This window comes from Chiloscyllium plagiosum, chromosome 15 (genome assembly GCF_004010195.1).
Source record: "Chiloscyllium plagiosum isolate BGI_BamShark_2017 chromosome 15, ASM401019v2, whole genome shotgun sequence".
Classification (NCBI taxonomy): domain Eukaryota; kingdom Metazoa; phylum Chordata; class Chondrichthyes; order Orectolobiformes; family Hemiscylliidae; genus Chiloscyllium; species Chiloscyllium plagiosum.
In genome coordinates, this window is record NC_057724.1 from 40,389,756 (window position 1) to 40,414,965 (window position 25,210).

Consider the following 25,210-nt stretch of genomic DNA (forward strand, 5'->3'; position numbering starts at 1 on the left):
GCTCAGCGAGCAAAGCTACATCCCATTTACCCAAATTGCTCAACATTTCCCTCCTACAACGGCTCCTTCATCCCAAGATACAACTCAGTGAACAAAGCGCATTTATCTTTCCTTAAGTAAGGATACCAATGCCCTGTAAAATGCAGTAAGACATTCCAATTCTTCAAACTCTATTCTCCTTGCAATAAAAACAAACATTTTATCTATCTAATTACTTGCTGATCCTGCATACTAACACTTTGTGAATCACTGAAGAACCGCGAGTCCACTATATCCTGTGATTTTCTGCAGTCTCTCAATTTAAATGATATTCTGCTTTTCTGTTCTTTCTGCCAAAGGGGACAACCTCACATTTTCCGACATCTTCCAACTTTTACACTCTCACTTAACCTACCCATATCTTTTTGCAGACTGAAGCCTCCTCACAATTTACTTTTTCCCAATTATCTTTGTATTATCAAGTCTGGCTACAGCATAACTGGATCCTTTGCCCTAGCACTAATATGGATTTTAAACATTTGGGACTCCAGTAATCAACTACTCAGTTTGCCAACCTGAAAATGACTCATTTATCCTAATTCTTTATTCTCCTGGTTAGCCAATCCTCTGTACGTGATAACAGATTCTTCATAACACTGAGCTCGATGTTCTGCAATAACCCTTTATGTGGTTTATCAAATTTTTTTGAAAATACTGTACTGATTTCCCTTTACTCACCCTGCTTGTCACATCCTTTCTGAACTCTAATAAATTTGTCTCACATTTTCTTTCACAAAATAATGCTGATTCCTAACTGTGTTATGATTTTCTACAAATTCCTATTATCTTCTTAAGATTTAGTGATGGGATTGTTGGAATTCTCCTCCATTGGATAATTGAGATTCCATGGAACTGTATGCAGCACTGCATCAATGAATACAGCATGAAACTCACTTAGCCAGACAATTTCAAGTACTCAAAAAGGATTTCCTTAGTCTCTACAATTTGAGCCATTAATTGAAATCATGTGTCCAGATTAATCAGTAAGGCCTAGGTGATGGAAGTGAATGGACCTGGTTAACAAAAATTCAATTTTTAATGAGTAACCAACTGTAGTCTCACAGGTAGATACTTGTATTCACAACAAAATCAGAAGCAAATTTCTTGATTATTTTAATGCCTCAACTACATGCAAGTCTGCTTTCTCTAATTGCAATCAATAGATGGGATTATGGGAAAAGGCTAGAGCATTTTCAGGTGCAGCTGAACAGTACATTTCACAAACAGTTAACCACTACTAACATTAACAGTAGTAGAAAGACCTTTTTGGAGACATTATTTGATAAGATGCACAATATGGTATGGAAATGGATCAACCTACTCCGAATTAACTCATCTTAACCAGGATCATTGCAGATATTACAAAATTAGCTCAGTAGTTGGTGTACATAGATCAGGATGGAGTGAGGAGAAAACATGTCAAATAAGCTGGAGCTCATATGCCCACTACTTCTATTCCTATGCAGGAAATTATGTCTCAAAATTAAGTGAAAACATCAAACTCAAGATTTCACTTTACATGAATAGCCTACTCACCGTTTAGCGTCCAAAATGAAACATGTCTAATTGAACAAGATACTCAAAAGGAACTAGTGTTAATGAACTCATATACCAGTATGGGATAACATCTTCAGGAGAAAAAAAAAAGACAGGTGTTATGGCTTTGTGGCACATGGGCGGTCTGCAACATTTACAGCCCAGTAATTGCAAAAGTTTAACTGCTCTGAAAACTAGAAACTGTAACAGAAGGAGTGAAAACAAAACTTCTCTTCGGTATAGGAATTTAGTTCTCACTGCATAATTATTTTGCAGAATTAATCCAATCCATGCAGTCTGCCTCAACAACCAAATCAAAATTAATTAAAAAATGCTCACTCGCACCAGCCGACAACCCGTAAATTGTTTCAATTTTACTATTCATCTTTTAAAAAAAATAAACACAGCTTCTGGCATAATTCAGCATACAATAGAGGACATAAAGCAAGAAAATTTGTGTCTGAACCTAAGTAGATTCAGGACTAAAGCAGTTGCTATAATCTGCAACAAGATTGCACAAATTTTAGCTTTATTTCCACTTTGCTAACTAGTCATAAATCCAAAATCTTCCAAATCAGCATTCCCTGCACATTTATGCAATGCCTTTCAAAGAAACCAGAAACAAATGGGCTCACATTTGAAAGCACTCGTTAAACCACAAACTCATCTGTAAATACGATCAAACTCATCTATAAATATGATCATACTCACCGTCCGATCTTCCAAATACATTGTTTTTGATAGGAAGTCAATTCCAATTGTTGCCTGGGAACAAAATACCATAACAAAAGACACATACTTATTATAGGACAAGAGATCACAAGTTCAAAATTCAATGTGCAAGTATAGTTAGGACCTAGGTCTCTGCTCTACCCTCTGCAACTAGAGCATCGACTTCTTGTATTATTAGACTTCTGAATTGACATCTCAAATTTCAAATCTAACGTTGATCTTCTTTCTTGTGCATCTTCTTTCCAGTCATAACTTTGTATTCCTTGCTCCATTCACCCAATGATCTTTGTATGTTATGATCTGCCTGTACTGCACGCAAAATGAAACTTTTCAATGTACTTAAGTTCATGTGACAATAATAAATCAAAGTAAAGGGAAAGTTTCCAAAGACACTTCATTTAGAGTCACCTGGCATATTTAATCAGGGAATTGGATGGCCAACTTGAAAGTCAGCTTGAAAGTAAACAAACATTAATGATATTTGACTCTCTTCCTACTAGAAAACAAACTAGAGGCAAAAAAAATTGGGATTGCTTGGGCCGGTTCTTTGGGCATTGAGTAATCTCTGACAGCCAAAAATCATTTTTGTTGTGCATATGATCTCCTTTGGACAAACTGCTTGGCAGTTGCAGTAAATAGACATTGGAGGTATGCAAAAATCAGAAAATCAAAAGAGAATAGTACAATACTGCTATTTTAAATCATTATCCAGCTTATGCCCTGTACAATCTCAGACAGCTGAATGGACAAATGAATTCACGCAGCTGAATGACCAGTTAGTTAAAAGGATAAGCGGCTAATTTTGATTAGTTACAAGTCAGCTGCTGGTTGAATTCTTGTGGATGTCACTTTGATTACACAACAATATTTAAAGTCGTGAAACTTTACAGGGAGAGCCAATGGTATGTGTTGGGAAGTTCATTCTGATTTCTTGGTTTCTGCATGAACTAAAGTATTTCTGAGGTATACAGTGATAGGCATTGCCCTTGGATTGCAGCAGTATTCAGATGAACAGAGGGAAAAGTAGAGCAAGGCAGGCAGCTAGAATGAGGAAGAGAAGTGCTCTCAGGAGACAACCTCAACTGCCCAAGGTGCTCATGGAGCAATTGCCCATTGCAAGTCTCAGCAAACAACAGTGTGTGAAATATCTGCATTTTAGCAAGAACAGTGTCAACAGAATGAGTTACCTGTTGCAGCCACAACCTAAATCTCAGGGTTGCATTCAAGACAGCTGAGCTGACAACCGTGGCAATGATGTTTTATACAGGTAGCCTCTTCTAGAGTGTAAGAAGAGATATTTGCAACATCTCAGTTTCTCATCCACTGTGCAAAGAGGTCACAGATGCTCTCTAGGCAAATGATAGTTAATACATTTCATTTTATCCTGCCAAAGTGAAACATGTGAAGAGAGCTTGTGTGTTTGTTAGGAATGCACATTCCCCAACAATGTCAATGCCTATGACTGGCCATATGTTGCTATGGATGACTTATCAAGTTTGCCTCAGTTTTTCAGTGACCGATTGCTGTAAGACCAGAGACCAAAGAATCATGCAGTCCAATGTTATTCTCCTTCCCAGGAGCCCACTTTACCAGCTATTATATTTAACCCAGACAGTTAGCTTAAGGGTGGTTGCTGGAAAATGATGGCCATTTGCTGACTACATGAATGACAACTCCAACGCCCAACCCATGCAGGTACGTTGTGTGCTATGCTGCTACACAAGCAGATCATTGAAAAATTAAGTGATGCTCCTGCTGCTCTCATCATTAAATTCAGCACAATCTCACTATTATAAAAGGGACTGTCTTTGCCAGCCACTATTAGGTGGGGGTAACCTATATTGCTACTCTCATCCAAGTAAACAACCAGTAACTGTAACGCTAGTTCTATGCTCACCAAACATTCCCAAATCTTACTTTTCCTGTGATTAAACACTATGACATGCACTTTGCCATTAAGCCAAAAATAAATGCCAACTAAAAAAATTCAGAAACATGTTTCAATGCCACTTTTCAAACTAACAGTATACTAAATCCCCTTGAGCATTTTCTTGTGTGCTAGTATAGCCATACATTGTGTCATAGCACGTCTGATGGAAAGCTGCTGGCTTTCAGTGCCGATGACCTTGTAAAGTAACCATGAGCACATCTGCATTTAGAAGCCCAGTTGTGGACTACATGAGTGGCTTTGCCTCAGCAATCCTTATAAATCTATTGGACAAGAAGTTGTAGATTGCTGAAAGACCCTACAAATCCTACTGAATACTGTAATCCAGTCAGGGTGACCATTGTGTAAGTTTCCACAACAGCACTGCAGAAAGCTCTTTGCCAATTTGGTGCAGTCTCCCTCATGCTCCTTGACATCAACTGCAGGTTTTCCCCCACAGGCATCCCAATGCATCAAGCAGTTCTTTGTGTGTACCCATTAGTGTTCTTTTGCAGACATCAAAATGCTCAACTATGCCCCCTATAGCAGGGTCATTTGTGAATTCTCCCTGTGCTAATCCTGCATTAGTTGCAGACCGCTTGTGCCTAGCGTTTCCCCACATGTAGATGTCACCTTTACATTAAACGTAGTGTCAATATCTGAACTGGTGATTCAGACACTACATTTAATTAAACTGCATTTTCATCATCATGGCTTTCTCACTTCCTCCACTAGTCAGCTTGCACTTCAAGTATATGAAAAGAGGAGAAGGGGCACAAGTGTAGATTGTGGAATGGGCAACAGATTGCAGAAAGAATAACTTGCTGTCTGTCAGGTAAGTTCACGGGGTGAGGGAGAGGTTGGATAAAACAAAAGAGAAGGGTTGGGCATGAGGATATAATTCCTGCCACGAGCCACGACAGCATTGTCTCCCTTATGGGAATTCTAACATTCAAGCCTATTTGGATTTTTCTGCTTAGAAGTCTTTACCCATAGGAAGCATTTCAGTCTGTGCTGTGCAATCTGATTGGCCGATGTTGCTGCCATGGCTGAGTGGCTGGTAGCGTGTACAAGCTTTAAGACGTAGGTGCAAGACTTGCAGCAGTATTAAATGTGGGAAGGTGCAATGCAGGATTTGAATGCCAGTTATGAGCCAGATAAACAGATATTGTTTTTAGGGAAGTGATATAAACATAAATTTAGCATTGCCTAAAGCTAGTGGTACAATTGATGGGAACATGACACCTGACAAAGTTGAATTCACTGACCTGAACCACACAAAAAATGACTGAATAATTTTCAGCACTGCATGTAAGTCCTTGGCATTGACCCCCAAATTGAATTCTGAACATACCTTCTTTCCATATCCTTCACAAAGATATTCAGTATAGAGTTCAAATACCTTGGAGACTGCAGCATCAAATATTGTGCCATTCTTCGAGGAATCGGAGATGGGAGTCAGATTCTGCACAACTGCCAACACATGCTCTAATTGCAATGCACTCCGGTTTATAAAGCTTAGCTTTGAGGTTTGCTGGTTACTCAAAATTAGCCTTTTGCTTCTACACCCAGATAATCAATGAACCATCATCATCATTCTGGCAGGACACTGAAAGCTTTGAAATAATGAGTCTGCATCTAGTTAATCTGCACCTGTATCAGAAACAGGCATGGGTTAATCCAGAATTTTGATCTTAGTACCATTTTTGTATGCTGACAAATTTAGTCCCCTTAAAGGTGTTTTATAATAGGAGCGTTAAAGATGCATAATGGAATTATATATGGATTGACAGACCAATAGGTTATTTCTTTACATAGGTGGTTGCTTAGTAATACAGAACTTGATTAATGCTGAGAAAGAGAAACAGCTGAATCGTAGTTCACTGGTTGACAGCTCCCAATAAACCACCTGCAACTGCTTATTTCCAAAGTCAGATACTGCCAAACATCCAGCAATTCTCCCCAAACTTCCAACTATCTGTGCACAAGTTGCCAACTTGTCCAAGCATCAGTTTACTCAAGCAGGGACTGACTGTGAAACTGTATTACTAATCAATACTTTCTTAGAAACAGAGAAGACTATGACTCAATGTGATCCATTTCAAAGCTCAGGAGACTTTAGGACAAGGATCAGGCTAACAAGCTTGCTCCCTTTCAGTTTACTGAAGTTCCATTATGCATCTATGATTATAGGTATCAACACATTCCAGAAATGGTATTTAAAAAGGCCAGCAGTAAACAAGATGAGTTTTCATGAAGCAAAATAACTAAATCTAAACACTTCAAGATTAAAGAACATTCCTTATGAATCAAAAGCACAAAGTGATTTCAGTCCAGTACTGATTAAGAATATAGATACTGAAAAACAAAATTCAATTTCAATAGCAAACTTTATTTGAAAACTTATGTCAAACCAAATGGCCATTGCCCAAGAGCGATCATGCAATCTAAAGCCATTAGAGCTACAGGATCAAACATGGATAAATCCATAGACAGTTTCTTGCTTAGTACCTTAAACACCTCCCCTGGAATCAACTAGCGTGTTGAAAATTTTCATGGCTAATCAAGATCATAGGAGCAAACAAACCCATTTATTAACAAAGCTATCTCCAACTCAAAGATATCTGTGCTTCCCAAATTTTGGCCTCTGTGTTTGCTGATTCTAATTTCACCCTCAGAAACTATGATATCATGCTCAGCCCAAACTCTGAAATTTCCTTCTGAAATTACTTCATTCTCTTTTCTTTACTCTTTAAAATCTCTCTCTTTTGACGGAGATTTTACTCACTGGTCTCAATATTTCCTTTGACATTTTGGTTTCAGATTTATTTAAAATTGAAATTCAAAGTAATCAAAACTGGAAATGAAAGCTTGTTTCAAAAACCATAACCGCAAAATCATGATAGGTTTTTTTTTTAGGAAAATCAAACTGTGGTTAGCACTGCAGGGTTCAAATCCTGCCTCAGGCAACTGTGTGTGGAGTTTGCACATTCTCCCAGTTTCTGCGTGGGTTTCCTCCAGCTGCTCTGGTTTCCTCCCACAATCCAAAGATGTGCAGGTTAGGTGAATTGGCCATGCTAAATTGCCCGTAGTGTTAGGTGAAGGGGTAAATGTAGGGGAATGGGTCTGGGTGGGTTGCTCTTCGGAGGGTCGATGTGGGTTAGTTGGGCTGAAGGGCCTGTTTCCACACTAAGTAATCTAATCTAACTCTTCTTTAGGGAAAGAAACCTGCTATTCTTACCTGATCTGGCCTGTATTTGACTTCAGATCCACATTGTGGAGGACTGTTAAATACCCTCTGAAAACGCATCAACTACTCAGTTCAAGAGCAATTAGGGGCATGCAATGAATACTTGCCCTGTCACTGACAACCACAGCTCACAGAAGAGTGGAAAAAAAACACACTCATAGTAACATAGTCTCCAGCCTATTCATAAAATATCTGGACTTTGATAAACCCCTTCCTTAGTCTGTGCAAGAATAATAAATATTCAGGATAGCGCAACAGGAATTGTACCTTTATTTAGGTATAATAACAAGCATAAAGATCTTTTGGTGGCCCAGGTTCACATCCCACCAACCCTAGTAGTGTTTAATAACATATCCAAACAGGCTAATTAAACATAACTATATCTATAAGCAAAAGGAATTATCTCAGTAAAATCAGATCAAATGATTGAAGCTGGGGTCTGTTAGGCTCCAAGTGAGATGTTCCATCTTACAATGCCTTGTATATGGCTATTTTTAATAAAACCTTTTGTTGTTTGTTTACGAGACCTGATGTCTCATTAACACACAAAGCACACATGAAAGGAGCACAAAGCATGAAGCTCAGCCATTCATATTTTAAAAAGAGATATTTGTCGAATATGTCACTCACCTGGTAGGTGTTGTCAAAACTGTCATACATGAACCTAGTTATCAGTGATGTTTTTCCAACTGCAACAGAAAGAACAATTCACAAATTAGTAAATATACTTTTACAGCTCAAAAGGTAGGTAATTCACAAAAAAAAACAAAAACCATACATTACAAGGAAACAAAAAAGGTAATAGATCTGCCAGGAAACTAATACAGAAGATAATAGATAACTTCAGTTGCAATGCAAATACTTTTCTCTTATGGCATGGAGAAATAAAAGTTTGCATAGGGCTACTGAAAGTTGCCTTAGACATATGAACTCCATATGCCATGGCATTAAATGTGGAAAGAGGCCCTTCAGCCAATAATATCCACACTGGTCATCAAGTACTTATCTACTGTAGTCACATTTTCAAGCACTTAGATTGCATTTCACCTGATAATCTAAATGCTTCACAAATGTTGTGATGATTCCTGCCTTTACTGCTCTTTCAAGTGGTGAGTTCGAGATATCCATCACTCTCTGGACAAAAGTTCTTCCTCAAGTCCCCTCTAAAATCTCCTACACTTAAAGTTATGACTTCTGGTTATTGAACCCTGTCCTAAGGGGATAAGGTTCTTCCTATTCACATTATGTTCCTCATAATTTTCTACATCTCATCAGGTCCATTCCCACTCAGCTTTCCCTGCAATAAAGAAAATATCTAGTTTCTTTCATAGCTAGCCCATCTGGTGAATCTCCCTTGCACCCTTCTCCAGAGTAAATACATCCCTCCCGTAATGTGGCAATTAGAATTGCACTGTACTACAACTATACCCTATGTCTTATCCAGCTCCATCATTACCTACCTGCTCTCGTAATCACTGCTATGACTAAGAGATGCCATATCCCTTGTGCTTTCAATCACCTATCCACTTGTCCTACTGCCTTCAATGATCTGTAGACATGTGCATAGATTCCTATTTCCCAGGGTCTAACAATTCATCGGGCATAAGCCCTTCTTGAAGAAGAGCTTATGCCCGAAACGTCGATTCTCCTGTTCCCTGGATGCTGCCTGACCTGCTGCGCTTTTCCAGCAACACATTTTCAGCTCTGATCTCCAGACCTCACTTTCTCCTCTAACAATTCATCCCTCACCTAATCTTCCTAAAAATGTATTAGCTCACATTTTAAATTCAATTTCCCAAGTACTATCCATCTGATCAGCCTATAATGTCCTGCAGTTTGTTTTCAGATTAGATTCCCTACAGTGCGGAAGCAGGCCCTTCAGCCCAACCAGTCCACACCGACCCTCCAAACAGTAACCCACCCAGACCCATTTCCCTCTGACCAATGCACCTAATACTATGGGCAATTTAGCATGGCCAATTCACCTGATCTGCACATCTTTGGACTGTGGGAGGAAACCGGAGCACCCGGACGAAATCCACACAGACATGGGGAGAACATGCAAACTCACACAGACAGACAGACAGTCACCCGAAGCTGGAATTGAACCTGGGACCTTGGTGCTGTGAGGCCACAGTGCTAACCACTGAGCCAGTATATGCCTTTCCTCCTCACTATGACACAAATTCATGTCATTTGTGAACTTACTGATCAAAACTGACATTAATGTCTAGATCATTAATGTACACGAGAAACAGCAAGGGATCCAACACTGCACTTTATAGTGTGTCACTGAACAGGGCATTATACAATAGACATTACATTAGTATGCTCAACAAACAGCTGTAAGGGAATTATTAATTAGTTGAACAGAGTTTGATGTAAAACCAATTACTAATTTGTTTTTTGAAATGCGATTTACTTTTACCTTTTGTCTGGTCAGAAAGTGTTAACCTTAAACTTTTACAGCTGCAAAATAGTTACAAGCGTACAGCAATTACCAGGTCTTAGTGCAATGCTTCTCTCTTTCTGTTAAAAACACAATTCTTTAAGTATGCCTTTTTCGAATAATGTCACCTTATTCCTTGTCCAAGACAGCAACTAGACTAAGCTGAATTCCTGATGAAGGGCTTTTGCCCGAAACGTTGGTTTTCCTGCTCCTCTGATGCTGCCAGATCTGCTGTGCTTTTCCAGCACCACTCTAATCTAGACTCTGGTTTCCAGCATCTGCAGTCCTCACTTTTGCTAAGCTGAATTCAAACTGAGGCCCCAATATGAAAGATGATTCCAATGACTTTCAACCTGGGGTTTATACAGTATTCAGAAACAATTTGCATCCTCAAAAATGAAAAACAATATTCTACATTTTCTGAAGGAACAGTCCGATACAGGCATTTTTATGAAGTGATAGAAGTAAAAAAAAGGAAAAGAGAAAACACCAACCTGCATATGTGTTCTAAAACAAAATGATTAAAACTCAAGGTAAGATTGATATAAATTGCTCCTTTAGATAATTAGAGAAGTCAGAGTCCCAATGAAACTCACTACAGGAACAGGTTGAATCTTTTGCAAACAGTAGAGACAGACGACACTGCCAGTCCACGAGGCAGTCAGGTCTGCCAATTAAAGGTTGGCGTGGAGGCAGAGCCAAGGAGTCAGACATACACAGAGCTGTAGTAATAAGGGACTCCATAGTGAGAGGAACTGAACGGGGTTTCTGTGGCAACAGGTGGGATTTGAGGATGGTGTGTTGCGTTCCTGGTGCCAGGATTAAGGACATCGCAGACAGAGTGCAGGAAATTCTCAAGGGCGAAGGTGAAGAGCCAGAGGTGGTGGTACATGTCAGCACAAATGATGTCGGGAAGAAGAGGAGGGACATCCTACAGTGGGACTTCGGAGAACTCGGAAGAAAGCTGAAAAGCACGGACGTCCAGGGTGGTTATCTCCGGTTTGCTTCCAGTTCCTTGGGCTGGAGAGGGAGAAAATGGATTTGAATGTGTGGCTGGGGAACTGGTGCAGGAAGCAAGGATTTAAATTCTTGGATCACTGGGGTACGTTTTACAGTAAGGATAAATTATACAAGAGGAAAGGGTTGCACCTTAATAGTTGGGGGACCAGCATTCTGGCAGGCAGGTTTGCTACTTCAACACAGCTGCGTTTAAACAAAATAGCAGTGGTGGGGGAGGGGACAAACTGGAAGTTTAAGAGGGAAATTGAAGGGAAAGTTAGAACAAGAGAAGTCAAGAAAGACAATGGTATCAATGGAGCAGAAAACTCAAAAAGGGATCATGCCGTAAAGTTGAGTGAAATAGGGATTGATAGGAAGGAAGGGCGAGGGCAGTAACAAATTAAAAATATTATATATGAATGCACGATGCATTAGAAATAAGATGGATGAGCTTGAGGCTCATTTGGAAATTGGCAGTTACGATGTTGTGTGGATAACGGAGACGTAGCTTCAAGTGGACAGGGCCTGGGAAATGAATATTCAAGGCTATACATGCTATTGTAAGGACAGACTAACGGGCAGAGGGGGTAGGTGGCTCTGTTGATAAGGAATGATATTCAGTCCCTTGCACGGGAGGACCTAGAATCAGGGGATGTAGAGTCAGTATGGATAGAACTGAGAAATTCTAAGGGTAGAAGGACCCTCATGGGAGTTATCTACAGGCCCCCAAACAGTAGTCTGGATGTAGGGTGTAAGTTGAATAAGGAGCCGAAATTGGCCTGTCACAAAGAACATGCAGGTAGACTGGGAGAATCAGGATGGTACTGGACCCCAAGAAAGGGAGTTTGTCAACTGCCTTTGAGGTGGATTCTTAGAATAGCTGGTGCTGGAGCCTCCTAGGGAGAAGGCAATTCTGGATCTGGTGTTGTGCAACGAACCGGATTTGATCAGGGACCTCGAAGTGAAGGAGCCATTAGGAGGTAGTGACCATGACACAATAAGCTTTAATCTGCAATTTGAAAGGGAGAGGGTACAATCGGAAGTGACAATATTTCAGTTGAATAAAGGGAACTATGGAGCTGAGAGACGAGCTGGCCAAAGTTCAATGGTGCAATACCCTAGCAGGGATGGCAGTGAAGCAACAATGGCAGGTATTTCTGGGTATAATGCAGAAAATGCAGGATCAGTTCATTCCAAAAAGGAAGATAGATCCTAAGAGGTGGCGGGGTAGCCATGGCTGACGAGGGAAATTAAGAAACATATAAAGTCAAAAAGAGAAAAAGTATAACATAGCAAAGATGATTGGGAAAATGGAAGACTGGGAAGCTTTTAAAGAACAACAGAGGATAACGAAGAAGGAAATACGCAGAGAAAAATGAGGTACGAAGGTAAACTGGTCAAAAATATAAAGGAGGAAAGTAAAAGCTTTTTTTAGGTATGTGAAAGGAAAAAAATGGTTAAGACTAAAATTGGGCCCTTGAAGGCAGAAACGGGTGAACATATTACGGGGAACAAAGAAATGGCAGAAGAGTTGAATTGGTACTTCAGATCTGTGTTCACTGGGGAAGACACAAACAATCTCCCAGAGGTAATGGTGGCTGAAGGACCTGAACTGAAGGGAATTTATATTTGCAAGGGAATGGCATTGGAGACACTGTTAGGTCTGAAGGCTAATAAGTCCCCGGGACCTGATGGTCTACATCCCAGGATACTAAAGGAGGTGGCTCTAGAAATTGTGGATGCATTGGTAATCATTTCCTAATGTTCTATAGATTCAGGATCAGTTCCTGCAGATTGGAGGGTGGCTAATGTTGTCCCACACTAAGAAAGGAGGGAGAGAGAAAGCAGGGAATTATAGACCAGTTAGTCTGGCCTCGGTGGTGGGAAAGATGCTGGAGTCAATTATAAAAGGATGAAATTACAACACATCTGGATAGCAGTAACAGGATAGGTCAGAGTCAGCATGGGTTTATGAAGGGGAAATCAGGCTTGACTAATCTTCTAGAATATTTTGAGGATGTAACTCTGAAGATGGACAAGGAACATCCAGTGGACGTAGTGTACCTGGACTTTCAGAAAGCCTTTGATAAAGTCCCACATAGGAGGTTAGTGAGCAAAATTAGGGTGCATGGTATTGGGGGCAGAATACTGACTTGGATTGAAAATTGGTTGGCTGACAGGAAACAAACAGTAGTGATAAACGGCTCCCTTTCGAAATGGCAGGCGGTGACCAGTGGGGTACTGCAGGGATCACTCCTGGGACCGCAGCTTTTTTACAATATACATTAATGATATAGATGATAGCATTAAAAGTAATATTAGCAAATTTGCTGATGATACAAAGCTGGGTGGCAGGGTGAAATGGGAGGAGGGTGTGAGGAGATTACAGGGTGACCTGGACAGGCTATGTGAGTGGACAGATGCATGGAAGATGCAGTTTAATGCAGATAAATGTGTGGTTATCCACTTTGGTGGCAAGAACAGGAAGGCAGATGACTACCTAAATGGAGTCAAGTTAGGTAAAAGGGGCAGTACAACGAGATCTAGGTGTTCTTGTGCACCAGTCAATGAAAGCAAGCATGCAGGTACAGTGAAGAAAGCCAATAGCATGCTGGCTTTCATAACAAGAGGAATTGAGTATAAAAGCAAAGAGGTTCTTCTGCAGCTGTACAGGGCCCTGGTGAGACCGCACCTGAAACATTGTGCAGTTTTGGTCTGCAAATTTGAGGAAAGATATTCTGGCTATTGAGGGAGTGCAGCGTAGATTCACGAGGTCAATTCCTGGAATCGCGGGACTATCTTATGTTAAAGATTAGAGTGACTGGGCTTGTATACACTTGAGTTTAGAAGGCTGAGGGGGATCTGATTGAGACGTATAAGATTATTAAAGGATTGGACACTCTGGAGGCAGGAAGCATGTTTCCGCTGATGGGCGAGTCCCGAACCAAAGGACACAGTTTAAAAATAAGGGGTAGGCCATTTAGAACAGAGTTGAGGAGAAACTTCTTCACCCAGAGAGTGGTGGGTGTGTGGAATGCTCTGCCCCAGAAGGCTGTGGAGGTCAAGTCTCTGGATACTTTCAAGAAAGAGTTGGATAGAGCTCTTAAGGATAGTGGAATCAAGGGATAAGGCAGGAACAGGATACTGATTGAGGATGATCAGCCATTATCATAATGAATGGTGGTGCTGGCTCGAAGGGCAGAATGGCCTACTCCTGCACCTATTGTCTATTGGTGCACAGCATGTTGCCAAATAATCAGCCATGAAAGAAACTGCTTCCGTCACAGCATTTGGAAAACCTGGAATGGGGTCAAATTACTGAAAAGGGAAGTTCATTCTTGAAAAATTTCACTCTGCATGCCGTCGCCAAATACATTGCAGTAAAATTAACAATGAAAGAAGGATTTCATACATTGACGAATTGAAAAATGGGGGAAAAAAAAAGGTTTGGACTTTATTACTAGGGTTAAGTAGCAGTCATGGCAGAAAGAATAATATGTAATTATTATTATTCAATAATTATTATTGTTATTATTCAATAATTACACAAGATTAAAATTTTCCCAATAATAACTTTACAATCTACTAAATTAGTCTACTGACAATATTGAGGGTAATTAGATTAGATTACTTACACAGTGTGGAAACAGGCCCTTCGGCCCAACATGTCCACACCGACGCGCACCCACCCAGACCCATTCCCCTACACCTAACACTACGGGCAATTTAGCACAGCCAATTCACCTAACCTGCACATTTTTGTGGACTGTGGGAAGAAACCGGAGCACCCGGAGGAAACCCGCAAACTCCACACAATCAATCGCCTGAAGCGGGAATTGAACCCGGGTCTCTGGCGCTGTGAGGCAGCAGTGCTAACCACTGTGCCACCATAATGCTCAGTTATTTAGAAAATGTTCAGAAACACAATTATTGATCAACTCAAGATATTCTATTTAAGTCAATAACCAATGGACAGGAAATTAGCAGTAGGCACAATAAGCTCTAACTACCCTAGAAGGACTGACTAGTAGATCAGAATTTAATCTCAAGATATTTTAATGGCCACATAAACTACTAAAATATGTTACCATACGCAGCAAGACATGTTCTCAAATACTTCAAAATCCAATTAGCCAAGAACCATCCTGTGAATCCATAAATTAAAACAATTGGTAAGGGCTTGAATACAGAGAGAAAACAAAATTTAAAGGCATTTAAAAAGCAAGTAGGCTAACTGGTTAACTGCCAAAAGAACCAGAAAGGATTTTATTCAAAATGGCCAGATGAAAATCAAATAAAATTTAATGCAGACAAAAAAAAGGATTATATACTTAGGGAAGAAGAAATAAAGTTGAGAAAATAAGAATCAAAGATGAAAAAAAGGAGCATGCGTGGAGAATTCAAATTCACAATTCCAGAACTTGATGAAGCTATTTAAAAAGTGCATAGGATTCTGTTGCCTTAATAAATAACATTTATTAAATAACATTTTTCTTAATAAATTCAAGAAACATTAAATTTGTCAAACAGATTCAGAGAAGATTGGAGACACATACAGTATTTCAACCATCATGCAACTGATGGCGTAGTGCAGATGTGAGAAAGTCTTACGTCAAACAAAATACTTTTAATAGATTAATTTATGAAGGCATAGAAAAAGTACCTGGTTAAAGTACTAAATACACAAAAAATAATGCTAGTCTTTTCAGGAACATACTAAAAGTCAGTCTTGGATTTCTTCCTGCAGTCTGTTGCATTTTTAATTCTTCAGAGCAGAGACAATACAGTACTGGTACATGTCAGTTGCAACATTTAACTAAGGAATCAGGCAATGTGGCATGATATAAATTTGGCACACATAGGACCATTACAGTCAGAGCCATCCAAACACCACAGTATATGGAACTTAGAAAAAAAAATGGAGTTACAAAGAGACGAAGACAACCTTAGAGAGCTGGCTGAAGAAAGTTGAATGGGAAGATCTACACAACCTGCCTGCAAGGCTAAAATTCTGAAGGAGTAAACACAGATTTACAATGAATAAGATTATCTTCTGTTATCTTCTTCAATGAATATCTTCTGTTCACAACATACCTCTGCAGTCCAAGTCAGAGAAAGCCCTATGTTCTGAAGCCAGCCAGACAGCAGGTTATCCTATCCTTAGTATTGTGCAATGACAGGATTAATTAATGATTACATAATCAAATTTTACATTCAATTTGAGGAAGAGGAATGGATAGAGACTTCTTTAAAATAATTACAAGGACAACGATGAGAGCATGAATGCAGAGCTAGTTAAAGTGAATTTGCAACTTAGGCTAATGGTTAGGTCAATGGATGGATGTGGATGTAAGTTTGTTCGCTGAGCTGGAAGGTTCATTATCAGATATTTCGTCACCATACTAGGTAACATCATCGGTGAGTCTCTGGTGAAGCACTAGTGTTAGTGACCTGCTTTCTATTTGTGCGTTTAGGTTTCCTTGGGTTGATGTCATTTCCTGTGGCACTGTCATTTCCTATTCTTTTTCTCAGATGGATCAATAGAAATGCAATGTCAGACATTTAAGGGGATATTTCAGATTTATACCAAAAAGATACATTTCAACAAGAAAAAGTTCAAGGATGGAACCACCATTGTGATTAACAAGAAAAGGTGAAGATAATAAAAGCACACGAATGTGCAAATACAGGTGTCAAGTCAGAAGACTGGACAGAAAATCAAAAACAGCAAAGAATGACTAACAAGAGTGGAAAATTTACAGTGAGAGAAAGCTTACCAGAAATTTAAAACAGACAGTAAGAGACCATCAATAAAAGAGTTAACAAAGTAAGCATTGATCCTAATCAGAAGGGTTTCTGGGGATTTTAATAATGGAAAACAAGGAGATACGGCATTGTAATTGTATAGGGATTTGGCATCAGTTTTCAATATTGACACTTTAACTAATATGCCAAAAGCAACAAGAAATCAGGAAATAGGAAGGAGTAAAAATTATAATCACTAGAAAAGTGATACTGAGTAAATTATTGGAGCTGCAGGCTGAAAAGTCCTGGGTCCTGATATTCATCCCGGATCTGAAAAGAATTGGCTAGTAAAATAATTGATGCATTGGCTTTAATTGTATAATTTGGGGAAGGTTACATTTTCCATCTTCTAATCAAATGGAACTCTATTCAAAAATAAGATAGAAAGCAAGAAACGAGAAGCCAGTTAATTATATATCGGTCATAGGTAAACTGCAAAAAACTATTAAGAAAATCATAGCATGGCACTTAAAGTAGTTATAGAGGCATACAGCAAAGAAAAAGGCCAATCGCCCAACTCATGGATGTGAACTAAGTTGCCTAAATTGAACTAGTCCTGTGCATGTATTTGGCCCTTACTCCTCCAAACCTTTTACACTCATGTACCTGTGAAAATATATCTTTTAAATGGTGTAATTGAATCCATCTCTACTACTTCCTCTGGCAACTCGTTCCATAAGCGCACCACCGTGCGTGTGGAAGTTGTCGTCCCTTAGGTCCCTTTTAAATCTTTCCCTTCTCACTTTAAATCTATGCCCTCTAGTTTTATATTCCCTTACCTTGGCAAAAAGACCTTGGTTATTCACCACATTATGCCCCTCATGATTTTATGAACCTCTAAAAAGGTCAGCCCTCAACCTCCCATGCTCCTAAGAGAAAGGTCCGAACCTATCCAGCATCTCCTTACAACTCAGGCCTTCCAATCGCAGTGACACCCTTGTAAGTCTTTTCTGCATCTTTTCCAGTTCAATAACATCTTTCTCAGTGTTCAAGTTGATTTGCTTGATTTGGTTTCATGAAAGGAAAAATAACATTTAATTAATTTATTGGGGTTCTTTGAGAGACGTGGGCCATTGATGAAGGTGAACTAGTGAATGTATTGTACTTGCATTACAAGGCAGCATTTGATAAAGTGCCACAAAGGCTATTGAAGAGTATCAAACTCATGAGGTATGAGGCAGCATACCGGCAATTATAGCCTGCCAGTCGTCTAACAGGAAACATGCTGACAGGATCTTGTTCAGTTTGGCAAGATGTGGTGTGAGGATCAAGGATCAGTGTGAGGATCTCAACTGTTTACAATTTATATAAATGACTTAAGTGAAGAGATGGCTGCTAAATTTGCTGATCACACAAAGATAGGCAAGATAATTAAGTTGTGAAGTGGACATAAGGCGGCTACAAAACATTATAGGTAGTTAAGTGAGTGCACAAAGATCTGACAAATACAATATATTGTGGGAAAATGTGCAATTGTCAATTTTGGAAGGAAGATTAAAAATAAGCATAATATCAAAACGAGAGATTACGAAGCTTTGAAAATGTAGAGATCTCGATACCCTCGTGTACAAATCACAAAAGGCCTGTATGCAGGTACAGCAAGTTATGAGAAAGCTAATTAAATATCATTTGCAAGGGGAACTGAATATAGAACTAGGGAGATTATGCCTGTTATATGGGGCACTGGCAAGACCACATCCATAATATGTGGTACTGTATTGGTCACTGTGTTTATGAATTTAAATACACTAGAAGGAGGACAAAGATCTACAGACCAATGGCCGAAATTGGTTGGTTTTCCAATGAAAAAATGCTGGTCAGGCTCAGCTTGTATCCGGTTTAGAAGAGAAAGTGGCAAATGAACTGAAGATCCTGAAGGCTCTTCCCATGGTGGACAAATTTTAAACTATGGGTCACTCTTTAAAAAAATAAGGGTTTACCCAATGATTACCCAATGAAATGAAATGCAGCCTCTATTATCCCCCATGATTACAGGGGGTGAGATTCTTTGTAAGTCTTTCCCTGAGGAGGGTCTTCGAGCAGAATTTTCCCAGCCCCTGAACAATGCGTGGCCTAATTGCATGTATTTGCATGTATTGTTACCTATTCTCACCTATTTCAAATGCAGTGTGTTATTCTCCCACAGAGGAAATAAATTAGACAATGTTAACACCCATCATGATAGTCAAAGCAGGTACCTGGTGACTCCATCTCACCACTTACACCTCTTTTTGGGGTGGGGTGGACTGGGCAGGGGTTCCATCTTGGTCAACAGTGCCACATCTCAGGGTGCATTCTATGAGTAATTACCTAACTACCTGCATCACCCCACAGTCCCTCTTCTCCATGAAAGTTGGATATGCACCAGCCACACAATGTCACGGCAGATCTCCAACTCACTTAAAATATAGATAACCACTTTAACATTGCATTTCAAATGTAGCAACAGCCATGTGAACTTGTGGCTATACAGTACAGTACTGTGCTAAATCAATGTCACACTTAGAGTTTGCCAGCAGCTTACGAAGCAAACAACATACTGCAACCAAATGTCACGTAAGAAAGTAGTTCTCAGTCCAATCAAAGAAGACTGCCACAGAAAAGATAAGCTTGACTTGACTGTGACTGGATATCCTTCAAGACGCAAGGACATTATCAGGCATTTGCATTGACCAGGTTAAAGATATCTATACTTTTTTTTCTTATTAAATCAATTTTTCTAACCAACCTGTTCATAGATATAATCACATACCGCTCTGGATCAGGCAGGCCTTAAATCCAGACCTCTCAGTTCAGGTGTAGGGACACTACCACTGCCAGAGGAGCCCCTAAAAGGATCTGTAATCATAGAATCTGGATCGAAACACATGGAATGACCAACTGTGTGGGATACAAATCTTGGGCACAAGCAATCTCAAACATGTCACTGGTCATTATAAATTGGCTATCATCTTTGTGAAGCAGTCATAATCACAGGAGACTTTAAATGTAACACCTGTGGGCCATAACTCTCAAAGACAATTCAAGGTCCCTCAGGCTGCACAAGGGCATGAAGTGAAGTGAACCTTGTACAGTAAGTTATTGCCAACATGCTCTCATATGCAATGCAGCTTTCCTTTGCTTGGGTTACAAGGTTTCGGAGATTCTACTGTATTTATGTGGCATATATCAAACTTAAGGCTAACCGCGTCAAAAAAAGGTCCATGTAGAGGCATTCTATGGCTCTTCTTATCGGAGGCTATGCCCAACTGGGGATATGTGGGGACTTTGAATTGTTGCTTTTTTGTGATGTGAATGCTGACTGATCACATTGGTAAAGACCTATTCAGATATTCCCCACGAAGGTTAAATGGTTCCATAACCCCTTCTGTATCTGGAACCATTGGTTATCATCACTGTGGCCACAGTTTAAAGAAAGAGTAGAGAAATTGAGGAACAACTGCATCAGAAAGCCCAGGACCAGCAATCTCCGGTAGCTACCAAACACTGTCAATGTGAAGTCACCAGTAAAGGTCCCCATCAGGGTGTGGAGGTGGTACAAGCTCAGAATCTACATCCTCAATGTCATTTCCTCTGGATGAGCAAGGTGCATTGCTGCCACAGACAGAATACACCAGGACATAATCATGTAACTGTGCCATCTGCTGAAGTGGACTTGTGATATCCACCCTATCCCAGCGGCCAAGGTAATAATGGAGGTCATTTTTTGTGCAGCTGACTTCTTTCAAGGATCCATTTGAAACCTTATGGGATCTCAATCCTCAACCCATGAATATATCAAGCGTGTGGAGATGCCGGAGTTGGACTGGGGTGGACAAGGTCAAAAATCAAATGACACTACGTTATAGTCCAACAGGTTTATATGAAATTGCAAGCTTTTAGAGCTCAGCTCCTTCTTGAACTCTGAAAGCTTGCAATTTCAAATAAACCTGTTGGGACTATAACCTGATGTAATTTGATTTATACCAGGGATATTAAGAATGCCAGTTGAGACACTTCGTTTTCCCATGGTAGGGTCAGTACTATTGCCTTGCAGTAGGGTTTGCCAATATAGCTGGCTTAGCACAGATGCAGAGCACAAGAGATACTGTACGTACACATGTTGCTTCTAGCATTGTAATTGTACACTGCGATGATTACCAGTACCGCATCTTAAAAATCTACATCTGCTACCATCGGAGCTGCTATGGCACCTACATCCTTGAACACCATTGTCCTGCTTTAAGTATCGATGGTTACTACCATCTGAGCTATTCTCTGTAATGATTGGCACTTACATAATGGAATTGTCAGACAGGCACAGTGTAGGTACAATGCTGCCCATTCTTTAACAAGGGTCACTCTGGAGCAGACGACAACTCTGCTGAAGAGAAAGTTCTGATGCTTGAATCATTGTGGGTGGGGCACCTCAAAACATTATCCTTGCCTGGTGTGTTCTGCACAATGCAAACAGGCAAAGAGGGGATGTGATTAGTGTTAAAAAATTGGCAGAGTAGCAACATTCTTCTGGGGAGGAAGAGGATGACCCTGATAAGGGATGTGTATCATTTTCATCATAATAGAGAGGTGCAGTATCAGATAAGCCAGACAGGACTTCATAGCATCCTGACAGTGTGGAAACAGGTCATTTGGCCCAACAAGTCCACACAGACGCTCCGAACAGAAATCCACCCAGACCCGTTCCCCTACCCGATTACTCTACATTTCCCACGAAGAATGCACCAGACGTATACATTCCCGAATACTATGGGCAATTTAGCATGACCAATTCACTAACCTGCACATCTTTGGACTGTGGGAGGAAACCGGAGCACCCAGAGGAAACCCACGCAGAGAGCTGCCAGAGGCTGGAATTGAACCCAGGTCCCTGGTGCTGAGACACAGCAGTGCTAACTACTGAGCCACCGTGCTGCTTCTTAAATTGATACCCACTTTCAGCCAATCTGAATGGAATGAACTAATCATACTGATTGCAAATTTATTATTTAAAAGGTAAACATCCTTTTTTTCCACACTCTTCCTTTTGCTCCATAAATGTTTTCCTATTTGGGTGACATTTTGAACAATGACAAAGAGTCACATTCACATAATATTGTAATACTAAGGTGTTAAGCATGGCTCACCTTTGTAGATTCATTCTCAGAGCTGTGGTTGCAGTAATAGTCATTCCTGAAGAAGGGCTTATGCCCGAAACGTTGATTCTCCTGTTCCCTGGATGCTGCCTGACCTGCTGCGCTTTTCCAGCAACACATTTTCAGCAGTAATAGTCAATTAGACAATTAAAGTAGCAAGCAAGTTATAAATGTGAGCTTCTATTTAAAATGAAATGTCACCCATGTCCCCTCAGAAGCTGTATGTTTTCATTTTTCTCTATGTACTACGAATGGTTATTCTTGACTGGTAAGTGAATGATCTGGTGCACAGCTGGGCTTTAAATATGGCAGCAGGTGGCAGAAATCCAAGAAGGGTTCCACTTGTGGCAAGTACAGTGCAAGACAGCTCAAGTGTGGAGCAGTAATGACACAGTGCATATGTAATGAGGCCAACTGAGAATTACATGAAACCGCTTACTAGAGGTCTGAAAGAAATCCTTTGAGTGGGTATGTGGATTTAAAACTATGACAATTCTTTGTGAAAAACATATGTCTCTCCCAATAGATAAAAAGGACATTGACATGTAATGGATGCACAACCCTCCTTTGAGATCTTCCAGAAAGCCAACTACAAAACTTTAGCCCAGTCAATAGTGATAGATTAGCCACTATGGGCTAGTTTAAACAAAGGTCAGGTCAGCAAGTTCTAAAAAAAGTATTTCTGAAGTTCTGCAAAAGCATACTAATCTGCAAATTAACAATACAAAAATTCAAGAACAAGGTTTATTTTCTAGAACATGTGCTAAAATGTTGTGGACAACCATGAACTAACATCACAGATCCATTGATATTCAATGCCAAAGAACAACAGTTCATACCAAAAGATATAGAAAGGGGGATTAATAATCCCAATCCAGAACAGCAGCATTCATTTCGGAAAGCTGCAAAAAGCATACCGTCCTGTCAAGAGATGATAGCAGCAAATTTGATTCATTAGTAAAGCAAACAACTACAGATTCTGGAATTCTGAAACAAAAACAAATTGCTGGAGAAACTCAGCAGGTCTAACAGAGAAACAGTTAATATGTTGAGTCATAGAGATGTGCAGCATGAAAACAGACCCTTTGGTCCAACTCGTCCATGCCAACCAGACGTCCCAACCAAATCTAGTCCTACTTGCCAGAACCTGGCACATATCCCTCCAAACCCTACCTATTCATATACCCATCCAGATGCCTTTTAACCTCCACTATTCCCACTGGCAGCTCATTCCAGACATGTACCACCCTCTGCGTGAAAAAGTTGCCTCTTAGGTCCCTTTTTATATCTTTCCCCTCTCACAAGAAACCTATGCCCTCTAGTTCTGGACCCCACCCCACCCCAGGGAAAACACTGTCTATTTATCCTTTCCATGCCCCTCATGACTTTATAAACCACTATAAGGTCATCCCTCAGCCTCCGACGCTCCAGGACAACAGCCCCAGCCTATTCAACTCCTCCCTGTAGCTCAAATCCTCCAATTCTGGCAACATCCTTGCAAATCTTTTCTGAACCCTTTCAAGTTTTACAACATCCTTCTGGTCTCCTTCCGACTGGAATTGCACACAATATTCCAAAAGTGGCCTAACTAATGTCCTGTACATACACAACATGACCTCCTAACTCTTGCACTCAATACTCTGACCAATAAAGGAAAGCACACCAAACGCCTTCTTCACTATCCTATCTACCTGCAACTCCACTTTCAAGGAGCTGTGAACCTGCACTCCAAGGTCTGTTGGTTCAGCAACACTTCCTAGGACCTTACCATTAAGTGTATAAGTCCTGCTAAGATTTGCTTTCCCAAGACGCAGCACCACACGTTTGTCTAAATTAAATTCCATCTGCCACTCCTCAGCCCATTGGCCCATCTGATCAATATCCTGTTTTAATCTGAGGTAACCTTCTTCGCTGTCCACTACACCTCCAATTTTGGTCTCATCTATAAACTTACTACCTATACCTCCAATGCTCATATCCAAACCATTGATGTAAATGACAAAAAGTAGCAGACCCAGCACCGAGCCTTGTGACAGTCTAGTCTGAAAAACAACCTTCCACCACCACCCTCTGTCTTCTACTCTCGAGCCCGTTATGTATCCAAATATGTAGTTCTGCCTGTATTCCTTGAGATCTAACCTTGCTAACCAGTCTACCATAGGGCACCTTGTTGAACGTCTTATTGAAGTCCATATAATCCTGTGACCCTTTGTCAGAAGAACCCACTATCCCCCCCCAACCAGAAATATGCAGCTGCAAACATTCATTGTATATGAAGGCACACACCTGACCATACAACAAAAAAAAATTCTTGCTTAAAATTCCTAAACCTGCCATAGGCTGAACGAGAGATCTAGAATCAACCTAACACTTAGTTCAACGAAAAATACTAAATTCTCAAAGGGAAGGATGCACCAGATAAATTTGTCCAACTCGGTCAATGTTTATGCAACTTTGTATAGAAAATGATACCAGCACCTTAATCAAACTGACATGACAGCTGACATCCACTGAAAAGTAAAATACAAAGCAGGTCTTTTCTCTAAAGCCCTGAAGGAAAGTCCTAAACAATCGATAGAAGAGACGGATGCTATAAGCAACACTGCAGGGTTGAAAGAAACAGGAAACAAGGGAGAACCAGGATAAGAGCTTCTTGCGCTCAGGTTCTTCAGGCTGAAGTTTCCTACTGGACGGAGGGCGACGCGATTTCTTTTCGGTGGGGTCAGTGCTGTCAGATCGGAGGCTCATTGAGGCTGCTTCCTGGTCCAAGCTATTTTATGAGTAATAGGGCCTTTCAGCCACAGCCAAGACCGCAGGGCCTGACGGAAAGGCCCGGATGCTGCTGCAGCTGCCGCCGCAAGGCAGCCTTTTGCTGACGCCAGCCCGAGGCTCCACCTGCAGGCCCACGCTGCTCACTCACCACTCTGTTCGCCCAGGAAGACGAGCTTAAACTTGCGCAGAGGATTTCCGAACTCTCCGCCGCCGCCGGACATTATGATGCTGCTAAAAGCGAAAGGAAGGCGAGCGAAACCGTCCGACCAGCAAGGCAACCCGTCACCGCAGCAACAAGTGCGTCACTTCCGACGGACCCGCCCCTGTCCGTCACGTTGCTGTGGCGACCAGGAGAGGTCACGTGGTAGGAAGTCTCCATTCTGAGGGTGATCTAAGGGTTTTGGGTGTTTTAAAGGGCAGCAAGGAAGGATTTTTCGTGTTTGTAATTTTGTGAAGTGTCTTTGGACATATGTACCATGTAAAGGTACTGCATTTGTGCAAGTTATCTTTGTTGTGCATAAGGTGAGGAAAGTATGAGGGAGTGAAGGATGGCCACGCCCATAGAAAAA

General features: G+C 40.6%; 1 protein-coding gene across 2 annotated transcripts in view; it reads right to left on the minus strand.

Annotated features, from left to right (window-relative positions):
• The window catches only part of rab41 (RAB41, member RAS oncogene family), an 82,853-nt gene extending 57,903 nt beyond the window's left edge, over positions 1 to 24,950 (minus strand). The window contains exons 1-3 of one of the 2 annotated variants that reach the window (XM_043704760.1): positions 24,790 to 24,950; positions 8,115 to 8,173; positions 2,287 to 2,340 (exon numbers count right to left, since the gene is read on the minus strand). In XM_043704760.1, the coding sequence (XP_043560695.1) occupies positions 2,287 to 2,340; positions 8,115 to 8,173; positions 24,790 to 24,862 (186 nt within the window). In that variant the 5' untranslated portion in view covers positions 24,863 to 24,950. The remainder of the gene's footprint in view (positions 1 to 2,286; positions 2,341 to 8,114; positions 8,174 to 24,789) is intronic. The other variant, XM_043704759.1, reaches the window with a different exon arrangement.
• Positions 24,951 to 25,210: the final 260 nt, after the last annotated feature.